This window comes from Antechinus flavipes, chromosome 1 (genome assembly GCF_016432865.1).
Source record: "Antechinus flavipes isolate AdamAnt ecotype Samford, QLD, Australia chromosome 1, AdamAnt_v2, whole genome shotgun sequence".
Lineage (NCBI taxonomy): Eukaryota > Metazoa > Chordata > Mammalia > Dasyuromorphia > Dasyuridae > Antechinus > Antechinus flavipes.
In genome coordinates, this window is record NC_067398.1 from 491,881,336 (window position 1) to 491,893,871 (window position 12,536).

Below are 12,536 nucleotides of genomic sequence, written 5' to 3' on the forward strand. Positions count from 1 at the left end.
ACCTACCACTCCCTTGAACTCTTCACACCCTATTTCTTATCCTTTGCTCTTTCTATATAGAATAATACTACCTTATCTTCTGATTTGTCTAAAGTACTCGTTTTTCAAGGCTTAACTCAGATTTTACATGTTCACTTCCAAATAATTACAGATTATATTAATTTTGTCCTTTTTTGAACTTGAATAATAGCTGTATACTGTTTAACATTATTATCTCATTGTTTTATGTTTAAATCTTATCTTCACAGCAAGATGGCATACCCTTTATACCGTATCTTTCCCTCCATAGTCCTTATTTTAATTTAAAACATAGTACATAGTTCATACTTTTAAATTTACTAATTTTAATACTTATATTACAGCTAGTATATTTTATGCAGAATTAAAATACAGAATTTGTAAAGTTTAGTCACTAATATTTTACCTTCCTACTCTCACCTATGAACAATAATAGAGATAAGGAGATAGTAATAATTGAAATAGACAGAAAGAATAGTATTTTAACTGTTAGTTAATTGTTTTTCCTCAAACCTAACAAAGGTTTTTGAGTAGACAATTTGATGTTTGAATTTTAATTATTTTCTTGTATCTGATGAACAGTATTGGTAAAAAGTAAAATGAACTCCAGCTATGCAAGAGGAAAAAAAGCAAGAAACTAGATAATCTACAGATTGAATGATTAGCTTCTTTATTTAATGGAAAAAACATTGGATTTTGATTGGACTTGAATTCAAATTATAGCTCTGCACTTCCTATCTATTGATTTTTTTTTTTTTAAAAATAAATCTCACCCTCTTTTGTCTCAGTTTATTTATCTATAAATGAGAACTTGATTTCTGTTGGCTCTTCTAGCTCAAAAATTCATGCGTCTATGAAAACTATTAATCTTGAGTAAGTAATATTTATAATAGTTGAATTTGGAGGATATTCTCTTCTAAGGAATAGATTGCTATCATCCAGACTTCATCTTGAGAATTTTTTTCTTTGTAGTCTGCTATTAAATCTTTTTCATTAGGACTACCAAGTATTATGGCCTCTTTTTCTCTAGTTACCAGTTACATAGTATAGAACAAATACTTGTCAAAGAGCATCTAATATAGAAGCTGCTTAATTTTGCCTTATCCTGACTGTGGCTCCATTATACTTGAATTGTTTCTTTCTGGATGCTTGTAATATTTTCTTTTTGACCTAGTGTTCCAGAGTTTGACTATAAATATTCCTAGAGTTTTCTTCTTGCTATCTCTTTCAAGAGGTGATTGGGATTCTTTCAATTCTATTTTACCTTTTGGTTCTAGAATATCAGGACAACTTTTATCCATAATTTTTTGAAAGATGATATCTAGGTTCTTTTCTTGAGTATGGCCTTCAAGTAGACAATGCTTTTTAATAATTTAAAAATTATCTTTCTTGGATCTATTTTCCAGTTGTTTTTCCAATTAAATATTTCATGTATTTTTTCATTCATTTGGTTTTGTTTTATTGTTTCTTGATTTTTCATAGAATCATTTTAGCTTCATTTGCTCAAATCTAATTTTTAAGGAATTATTTTCCTCAGCGAGTTTTGTACTTTCTTTTTCATTTGGCCAATTTTGCTTTATAAGGCATTCTTTTCCTATTAGCATTTTGTACTTTCTTTTGCATCAATTTCATTTTTCTTCTACCTGTCTTACTTGATTTTCACAATCCCTTTTGAGCCCTACCACATGGCCTGAGATCACTTATTTTTCTTGAAGGCTTTGGATATAGGAACTTTTTTAATCATCTTCTGAGTTGTGCACTTTGATATTGTCACTCTGGTAACTTTCTGTGATCAGAATCTTTTTCTGTTTGCTTATTTTCCCAACCTTTCCCAGCTGAAGCCTCTACAACCAGTTCATCTGCTTCTTCAGTCATTCATCTCTGTTTTTTTTTTACATTTTTTAATTTCAACTCTGTAGCACTATAATGCCGCTCTTTTAATATTAGAATTTAAAAAAAAAAAACTTTTTTAACTATACTGACTCTACATGTAAGTATAACTAATCCCAGTATTAATTAATTTTGGGGAAAAAAGGACTTTAAATGAAAGTGTCTCATAGGTAGAAGATTGGTACCGGAGACGCTAACTTAAGAATATGAATTTTTACATTAGTCTTTACAGAGTCCTGGGACTGTTATAAGATTAGGAGAAATTTAAATGAATGGGTCTTGGATGGGGAATTGAACTAGATGCATTACAGGGAATCAGCTCCTAAGACTTTGTAATTTTAAGTCAGGCAGAATGGAGTGTATAGGTGGTGTTAATAGGACTACCAATTAATTTTGTCTTATCCTATAAAAGAGGGAGAAAAATTCTTTACTTCCAAGTAAACTTAACCTTTTAAAAAAATTTTTTGATAGATATTTAGGATTTGGCTAGTGATGGTTACTGTTGTTGTTTGTCCTTAATTCTAATTGACATCTGGGAGGTAATGCCATGGTATGTAATCTGCCTCACTTTCCCCATCAGAGTCATGTGGGTCCAGAATGACTGGAGATGGGAGATATTGGCCTTTTTAAGCTTAGTTCTTCCGCAACTCTCAGTTTGATTGAAGTCACATCCATTCAGTGCTAAGGTGCTAGGTTGCAACTGAAGCAAAGAATAGTCTCTTACCTAGTCAAAACAACAACAAAACAACACCCAAAATAAATAAAATAAATCTTGGAAGATAAGGTCCTCTGAGTCAGTCTGGGCCAAAGACTAATTGGAACTTGGCCTGGGACCTATTATTGACCAATCTAAGAGAATCTGAATGGTTTTGGTTTAAGGCATGGTTCTTAAGAAAGCAATCTAACTAGTAAACTCCAAGATATTTTGAGAAGATTCAGAGATCCAAACGAAAAATTACATTTTAAGATAGAGGTATTTAATAAATGCTTAGTGACTCACATAGTAAGAGCTTAATAAATTATTAATACTATTTGTTGATGTCACTTCTTCTCTTCCTAATCACTTTGCTTGCAATCCCTTGCAGTCTGACCAATCCCCACCCATTTGATTAGTGCTGGTCTTTCCAAGGCTACTTGACTGATATGTACTTAGATGAATTCAGTTTAATTCAAATGCATTACTTAAATGCTTATTTTGTATGAGACACTGAGCTAGACCTAAGGGATGCAAAGACAAAAATACCAAATATGTGCCCTTGGCTTCAGGAAGCTTACATTTTCCTGGGAGAGGTACAATAGTTATTAGATCAATAAATAGAAGATAATTTGAGAAGTTAAAAATTTAACAACTAATATTTAGAAAGGCTTTCTAAGGAGGTAGCACCTTCATATAGCTATTGTTCCCACCCTCAGAATATGTCTTATTCAGAGATGGAGAAGCTATAATAATCCAAGCATCAGTGTAGGAGTTGAAAAGTGGAAAAAGTTCTGAGCTCTAGTACAACTTGTAGAAAGGAGAAGCTAATTGACTATACTTAGAATCTGAGGTTTCTGGTGCCAATATTTTTTTGTGTTTTTTTCATGCTTACTCATTAAACACTTATTAAATACCTAGACACTTTGCTAAAAAAAGTGGACACTGGAACAACCAGTGTGTTTTTGTACTTGGGATAAATAAATAACTTGTGGTTAAAAGTTAAAATATCCTTAAGGCAATTTTTTGGTGTGGATGGAGAAGATAAATTATTCCTTAGTGTTGGAAAAGCCAACTGATCAGAATGTAAGCTTATGCATGACAGGAGCTGTTATCATTTTTCTCTTTGCAGTACTAGTATTTAGCACAGTTTCTGGCACAAAATAGGCCCTCAGTAGATACTTATTGATTTGAATTGAACTTAGCTCTTTATACACTAGATAGTCACTGAAGACAGTCTTTTTATTGGTGTTTAGCAAGCTTTAGCAAGCTGAGTGAAAAACGAAAGATTCTAAGTGAACATCTGAACTTTCTTGATTTCTTGGAATTGGCTAAGGAAATTGATAATAAGAATTAGCCAAAGAAAATGATACTAGGAATACTCAAATTTAGCCTCAGACATAGACCCATGGGAAGTTACTTATCCAGTTTGTCTCAGTTTTCTCAGGTGTAAAATGAGCTAGAAGAGGAAATGGTAAAGCACTCTAGTATCTATATCAAGAAAACCCCAAAGGAGCTCATGAAGAGTTAAACAAGACTTAAGTGACTCAATCAGTGGTATCAGAACCAAAGAAATAGAGGCCCACTAACCCATATGATTCCTAAATCTTTGGTCACATATCTACTTAGAAAATCACATATTATCTACATTTCTTTTTTAATAATGGATCAGTATTTTACTCTGGTTCAGACTTTACTCAAGAGTGTTGGAGGCCTCATATATTCTGAGTTTAACACCTCTAGTTTTTTGAATAGAGGAGGAATACTATCAGAATAGTGGGTTTAGAAGATTATTCAAATAGTGTTATACATTGGTTTTGGGAAGTCTATTTCCTTCGCTTTTAAAAATGAGAAGAAATGAAGACAAAAACTATAATGCTTACAATTTAAGTAGAAAGGAGCGAATAAATATTGTGGATGTAGAATTGACAAGATTTGGCAGTTGTTTTATTCTTGGGTTAAAAAAAGGGAAGGTTCAAACACTGACAATAAGAATTTAAACTTGGATGACTTAAAGATGTTGATTTGGCTGTTTAGTGATTTGTGGGAAGGCCCACTTCTTCCATCTCATCTTGTTTCTTCCTCTTCTACTTTCAGAAAATCAGTAAGTCCCATAAACACTTGTTAAGCACTTGCTATGTGCCAGGCGCTGTGCTAAATGCTTTCCCTTGGTCACAGGAATCTTCTTTCCTCTCTTTTTTACCCTCCCTCTTGCTTTATTCCCATAGTCACCCTCTGCAGTCCTCCTACTCACTCTTCTTTCCTCTACCCTTGTGTCTCACTTCTTCTTTAGTAAGGGGAAAGAAGAGTCCCACTTTCTGAGTCACAATGCACGAACCCTAGTGTTCTGCTCTTCATGAATTACACTTTCTGTTACCTTTGTGTTTTTTATTCTTTCTTGCATTTACCATCAAAACATGGTGGCTTGTATGCATTTGCTGTTGGGCCTCTGATTCCTCTTATGTTCTTCCTTTAGCTTGTCTGTTTTTTCCTGAGACCAATGCTGTTCTTAATTTTTTCCAAACCTTTCTTATTAGCTTACCTACCTTAGAATTTTCACTCTGGGCCCAGTGATCCATTGTGCCTTGCACTGGTCATGTTTTCTTTTAGTTCTCCATTATTCTTCATTCCCCTAACTTTATGACATAAAACTTTCCTACCTTCTGGAATAACTCTCCATGCTGATTAATAAGACTCTTTTATCATGTGGCTCATTATCTTCTTGATCATCCTGTCAGGAATTAGTATGCAGAATAACTTTTAAAAGAATTATTATTTGCAATTATTGTTTACTAGTTACTTAAAAAGATTTTTTTTTCAGTCAACTTAACCTGTGGATTTCTGTTTTCTACTATAACTGTGTTCCAATTCTATTTTCATTAGGGGCATACAAAATGCTACCTGAATTATGGATTAAATTTAACTTATTTGGTGGAGAAATAGTCTGGTAATTGAATTGTAATTTATAATGTTTCTGGCAGGAAATTATTACAAATAGCAAGCACCCAAATTAAAAACAAATTTTTGGAATACAACTTGTCAGAAGTTGAGGATTGAACATATTAATATTATTTAATTGAATACTTATTACGAATGTTCATAGTGTGATAAGTATTAGATGAAAACAGTTAAAAGTTGTATTTAAACATTAAACATTTTTACATGACTTAGATTAACTGAGAAGAATTTAAAAGTTCTAAAATTTAATGTTTCCTTTCTTGGAGGAATTCTGTTTTCTTGCTTTTTTAGCTTGTACTCTGAACTAGGGCATATGTTGTGAAAGAGTTTAAAAATGTTTGCATTGAAAGTGATAACTTTTTTGGTTAATTTGGAAGTACTTTTCATTGTTTTTAAATATTTTCATAGACTTTATGTATAACTCATTCAATACTGTCATACTATGGATAAGCTTTATTACCTATGCCTTTCTAATGATTTAATAAAGAAGATAAATTTTAGTATTTGGTCCTGAATGTGAGAAATTTTTGAGTAAAAAAAAAAAAAGATTTAAAACTTAAATTTTCATAAATATGTTTTAATGTGATATCTAGTTAAATATGTTTACTTACCATGTAGTTTCCATTATATTTTTTAAAATGTAAAGTAAAAAGCAATCACTACTGTATTTTCTTTATTTTTCTAGAAATTGGAAATCTTTTAGTATTATTAGTAGGTATAGTTCTTTAATATTGGGAGATGACACACCTAATATATATTCTGTACATCGTAATGCAAGTTAAAAATATAGCTTCACAATTAATATTTGGTTTAGCTGACCATTTCTTCCATATTCAGTTACCAAAATAATTTGCAATTAAGTGGCCTTTAAAAAAAATTCCAAGATATTTTTAAAAAAGTCTTGATTTTTAATGTATAATTTTTCATTTTTAGTAAGATATATACATATAAAGATATAGTTTTAAATGAGTTGTTACTTTTCTTTGTTTAAGCAGAGAAAATGATCAAAGCTATTAACCTAATCATATTTAACATTTTATTTTTTAGGGTCAATATGGAAATTACCAGCAGTGAAAAAAGTACTTACATTCCAGTAGCCAGTATCTATTAGCAGCCATATTGTCACCTCAGCACTGTGGACACCTCCCTGTGAAGAAAATATTTCATTCCGTCTAGTTTTTGGAAAAATCTTGTGGATAAATGACTGTTTTTCAGTAAGCAGTCTTAATGGGCTAGTTGTAAAAAGGCTATATAGTATCAAAAAAACCCCAACCTTCTGATTTCACATCTCTACTCTAGATGGCAACATTGGACAGAAAATACAACAGCCAATTTGCAATGATTTTAGAACTGTGTTTCAAATGGCCTGTTACAGACTGAAAGGTGTGAACAGCTTTGTATGTTTATGAAGGTTAAGGGAATTTAATACTTTTCCACAGATTCTTTTGTAAGGGGAAGAGGGAAATGCACACTTTTTACAGCAGCAATATTTTGTATATTATGTTTATTTCATATGCAAGGCAGTACACTATGCTGTGGGCAAGATCAGAAACCCTCTGTTAATGTGGATCCGAGCATGGTAAATGCTTGATTGGGTTGGTCTCAAAATGGTGTAACATAAAGATAAAGGTGAGGGAGAAGACAAAGCACGCCATATGTCCACTATCCAGAGATCTTGTGTAGGAAATTTGAATCCCTGTTATCTATAAGATAATCAAGGGTAATGTGATGCTGTTTTGAGTAAAAAGAATACGTTTTTTAAAAGCCGCCTTGTTTTGTGGAGAGAAATCTTTTTGTAAAGATCATTTATAATACAGTTTAAAATGTGAGGCAATAACAGAACTACTTTGGGTTGGATTTGAGAAATCTTTGGTAATAGCTTCGTGTAAATCAAATGTTAATCTCTTCTTAAGAGCAATAACAAAACAAACAAATAGACCAAAAGTATTAATTTTACTTGCTTTGAAGTAAGTGGGGGTGGGGGGGAATACAATAAATGATGTCAAGGAGAGTTTGATTCAGTCAATTTTTTTTTAACCTTTAGATGAATAATTGGTTTATAATTTAGCATAGGAGACTTTACCCTTATCTAACTTTCTTAATTGGGAATAATATCTTTAGAAAGGGACATTTTTGTGTTTGTCCTATTTTCCTGTTGGTTAAGATGAGACCAAGAAATGTTTAGGAAAATATTTAATGGTGAAATATATATGCATTTATATCAGGTTTTGTTGTGAAATGGATTAAAGCCTACAAATGTTGCATGGGAGATAGCAGCAGCACCTTGTTCAATAGAATGGTACTTATTTGTTATTTTGAGAACTACATATCCCTAATAATTTTGCCTAAATTCAAGATTAATATTGAAGTGTGTAGGACTCCATGCTTTCACAGGTTTTCAACAATTGTGCATTTATAATTTGAAAACATAATTAGCCTAAAGGTAAAACACCATTTTTATCACTTGCGTCTGCTTTGGAAGGGGATGTTCTTTTATTTCTGAATTTGACTTTTCAATTTGATTTTTTTACTTGTAAGAACTAAGTGTATGTTATGATACCATAGCATTTGAATGAGATAAAACATACAGTGGACTCAAATGGAGGAATTTAAATTCATTTGTTGTAAAAGAAAAATTTTGTTTCTTTTATTAAGTTGGTCAGTAGGAAATGCATATCAAGGTTTGAACAGATAAAGCGTGAACAGCATTATTGTGAGTGAAGTGCTTGTAGGTTCTGTGCCAATTTTCCACCACTGTGTACTTCATTGCTATTTAAAACTGTATCAACTCTAACGGAAGAATAAATTATTTGTGATTTTAATTTTCTCATTTGTTTCTTTAAATTAGATCTCTTTCACTCTATTGTCTCATCTAGAGACTTTGCTGTGGCTTTTTTTTATGTAAGTTGGTCCAGTAAAAGCAAAACTGTATTTGTATTCTAGGACTTTATCAAAATTCTCTTGCCATGCCCAAGTTAATTAGAATTAACTGTTCAGTAATCAGCATGTTGTGTAGGCTGTTTGTTACAAAATTCTTTCTCAGAAAATGAAGTCCATGAGGCTATAATCAAGATGACTGAATTAGATAAATGAGTCGAGGAGACAAAAATGTGCTGAACCCAACCTGGTGTAGATATGTTATCTCATTTGAAATAAGCTCAACTGACATTAAGAAATAATTTGTCTTGCCAACCCATCTTCTGTTGTCTTATTCTCCTTTTAATGGAAACTAAAATTGCAATTTTAATAAGCAGAATTTCCTCTAGGACTTCCTTCCTGGAGACTAGTGCATTTGCAAGGTTTAATTGTTTTATAACGGTCCTATTTCGTAAAAGTTTTTAATTGGTGGTGACAAAAATTACCATATTCCTTTGGTACCTTGTTAGAAGAATAACCTAAGCTATAGCTTCTCACCAAATTTGGTACTCCCATCTAGATTATATATTTTTGGAAATGATATTTTATTTTTTGAAAGTTTACAGTAATAGGCAAAAATTTGTTTTATAAAGATATAAAAATAAAATGTAGAAAAGCATTAAATAAAAATTGAATATAGATCAATTTGAAAATTAAGTACTAGATTCTTTGAGAATTTAATTGTTGATAATTTTATGGAAGCCTATTGAAACCACTGCATTTTTTGGAAAACACTTTGCTACTTGAGAAAATGGAGAACTTTCTGGAAATAAACATACATACTAGAGTGACATATTAGAAAACAATGCACTAGGAATGTGAGACCAGTGACACTTATTTTTCTTTTACTTAGGAAAGTTATGTTCAAATTCCTTTATAAAATGAGAAGATGGGACTTAATGAATTCCCTGGTTTCGGAATGTTTTTTTCTTTTCATTGTTGTTGCTAGGATTTCCAATTCAATATTGTTTTGGAGAGGATAGTGGTGACAATGGGCATAATAATCAGCATATAATTATTTTTTGTTTTTGTATTTTTAAAATACATCTAATTTATGCTGCTCTAAAATCTATTTGAGTCCTTTTTAAATTATAATGATTAGATGGAAAAAAAAAGTGGTGACTACTGTCATTGATGGTTTTTTTTTTTTTTAGATTAATGAGTATAAGATTTTAAAAAGTATTTTTTTTCCTTCAAATAATTGAAATTTTTCTATAGAGAGTTTATTGGAAAGTGTGTTAAATTCAAAAAGATTATTTTGTGTTCTAATAATTAAGAATGTGTTTATTTCTAAAGCTGAATGGTTCTGTATGTGTTAATAATGGTTTTATATTTATTAATAATACTAGCTAGTGTGGAAAGCTCTTTACATATTTTATCTTCTCAAAACAACCCTGTGAGGTAGATGCTATTATTTAATGTCCATGTTACAGATAAGAAACTGGATCTGAGTTAACTGACTTCCTCAGAATCACACAGCATTATCTGAAGCAGGATTTGAATGCAGCTCTTCTGACTCCCAATACCAACAGTTCATCCATTCACTTTCTGTTTTCTGCCAAAAAGAACTACTTGTACTAGAAGGGTGTCTTTTTTGCATACAGTTTGGTGACATGTGTGGATCCCCTTCTTAGAATAATGTTTTTAAATGTGAAATTATTTCAAAGGATAATCAAAATACTGTTGTCAAAATAGTTTAAAAACCAGGTTTATGGACCACAGATTAAAAACCTGTGATCCACAGCATGGTATAGAGAAGTGGTTCTCAGACTTTTGTTTTCAGTATATTTGTACTATTGAAAATTAACACAGTAGTCTTGTATCACTGTTTACAAGATGTCTTTCGATAGTCCTACAGATTGATAGTTTTTCCTTTGTTTATGCTAACCTTTGAAAGCAGTGATTAACTTATCCCTTTTGCTGCTACTGACACAGTTCTTGTTGAATTTTAAAGAAATGAAAACATTTGTCATGTGCAGTAGAGAAACTGGATTGTGGAAAATAAAGTTCACTACAGTTGTCCTCACCTAAAAGTCTTATAATCAAGAATGTCTGTTTTCTAAGTGGTCAGTACATCTAGACCACTGTTTCTGCACAATAATGGCAAACAATGATCTGTTTTAAAATACAACTGTGTGTATGCGTTTTGTTTGTGTGGGAGCTTCAATGCAAGCCAAGTCCTAGGGACGAATGAAATAGAACAGAATCATAGAATTGGCACCTTAGCATTCATCTCATCTAGTCTAGACCCTGAAAACTTGTCCAAGCTCACAGATTTTAGGGTCATTAACTGAGGACTAAAGAATTTGAAAGCAGAGTTTAACCTCTGCTTCTTGATTTGAACAGTCCAGGATTTGCTATTTAAACCACAGCTTCCTAAAATATTTCATGTGAAACTTATCTTTGAAAGCAAGACAGATCTTCTGAGGAGAAAGAAGTATTCTATAGCAGAACAATTTGGAATCAGAGAACCTGAGTATAATCCTACTTCTCATATACTACATACATGAATGAGTTTAAAATAGGTGAGTTAATTTGGGCCTCAATTTTCTTATTTGTAAAGTGGTAGAGTTTAAAAAAAAAAAAAAAAACTCTTTCCCTTCCCTATTCTAGAATCAAATGTAAAGGTAGATAGTTTTTAAAGTCCCTTTCAGTTTAAATCTGTGATTGTATAAAAGGCTAATTACAAAATGCTACTTGTGACCTAAGATTGAAGAGTACTAACATTATTTTGATTTCTTTATCTTCATGTTTTCATAATAGAGATTGTGATAAAATTTTGTAGCATTTAAAAAAAATAGCCAAAGTAGTTAATCTGTGAGGTGTAAACAAATGAAGAGAATCCTACTCTGAACTTGTAAGTGATGAGCAGGTATGGTCAGCAGCACCACAATACTGAAAGATGCCTGGGGATGGTAGCTATCCCTTTTCATGAACCGTTATATCCAATAGGGACAAATTTAGTAACTTCACAGGACTCCTGAGGTCAATTGGAGCAAAATACTGTGTACAGTTTTCAAGCGTGTATCTTTTCTTCCCCTGTGAATACAGCTACTCCAGGGAAACATTTCTGTTACTGCTTGGTAGCTTAAGAGCAGAGAAGTGTGTGTTGTGACTTTCCCCTTCTCAGTACTAATATCCTTCTATCCATAGAAATCCTATTTCCTGTTCATTAATTTCAGTATTCCACTCTTCCCCAAGATCTTGCTTCACAGCAAGCTTTCATACTTCAAGCTCTACATGTTAGTACTCAGTCCTCATTCCCACATAAACACAACCATTTTGAAAACATGAACTGATATTAATTACCCCCTTGGCACCAAAAGTCAGGATTTCCTGATGCGGCACACTAATGTAAAATGCATTAGTGGGAACGCTGGCTCCAAGGGGTTATACTCTCTAAATAAACACAGGAATGTTTTTCTTTATTCACGATTCTCAGGCTATTCTGAAAGACTAGCTTTCTACACCTCCAAAAAAGCATCTTGAGTTTTAATAAGTTACAAATGCTTTTTTTCTTGAGGAATTGAATTTCAAGCAGGACAATCAATAGTATTTAACCCTTTAGTAAAATATTGAGATCTACATGTGTTTTCTGATGATGCTGTGACTTTGAGCTACTGTTCATGTCTTTGGAATAATAAATGAGCCTTGGAAGGTGATATTTTTGCATATTTTCTTTTGTTAATGTGAATTTATATTTCATTTTTACTTATGCACTTTCCTTTGAGGATAAAAACTGAGAAGTACAATCATTTCCTTTAAGTCTGGAGATCAATGTGTTTTTTTGGTCAGTTGTAATTTGGATATGGAAAAGAGAATTTTAAAGTGCACACACTTTATATGTGTGCGTGCACACACACAGAATAGAGCACTATACTTAGATCCATATGGCAACTTATTCAAGGTATGTATTGATGAACTTATTTCCTTAACTGAGATCAAAGCTGTCTCTTGAAAGCTGCTTCATCTTTCTGCTTCCACACTTTAAAATTGTTTTTTCTCTAACCTATCTCTTAAAGGGAGCAGGTGGCTTCTCTGTGACGAGGCAGGCTTCTGG

General features: G+C 32.1%; 1 protein-coding gene across 3 annotated transcripts in view; it reads left to right on the plus strand.

Moving 5' to 3' along the window:
- The window catches only part of SS18 (SS18 subunit of BAF chromatin remodeling complex), an 83,606-nt gene extending 75,224 nt beyond the window's left edge, over positions 1-8,382 (plus strand). For all 3 annotated transcript variants that reach the window (XM_051970316.1, XM_051970318.1, XM_051970317.1), the window contains one exon: positions 6,608-8,382. In XM_051970316.1, the coding sequence (XP_051826276.1) occupies positions 6,608-6,634 (27 nt within the window). In that variant the 3' untranslated portion in view covers positions 6,635-8,382. The remainder of the gene's footprint in view (positions 1-6,607) is intronic.
- The last annotated feature ends 4,154 nt before the right edge of the window (positions 8,383-12,536 follow it).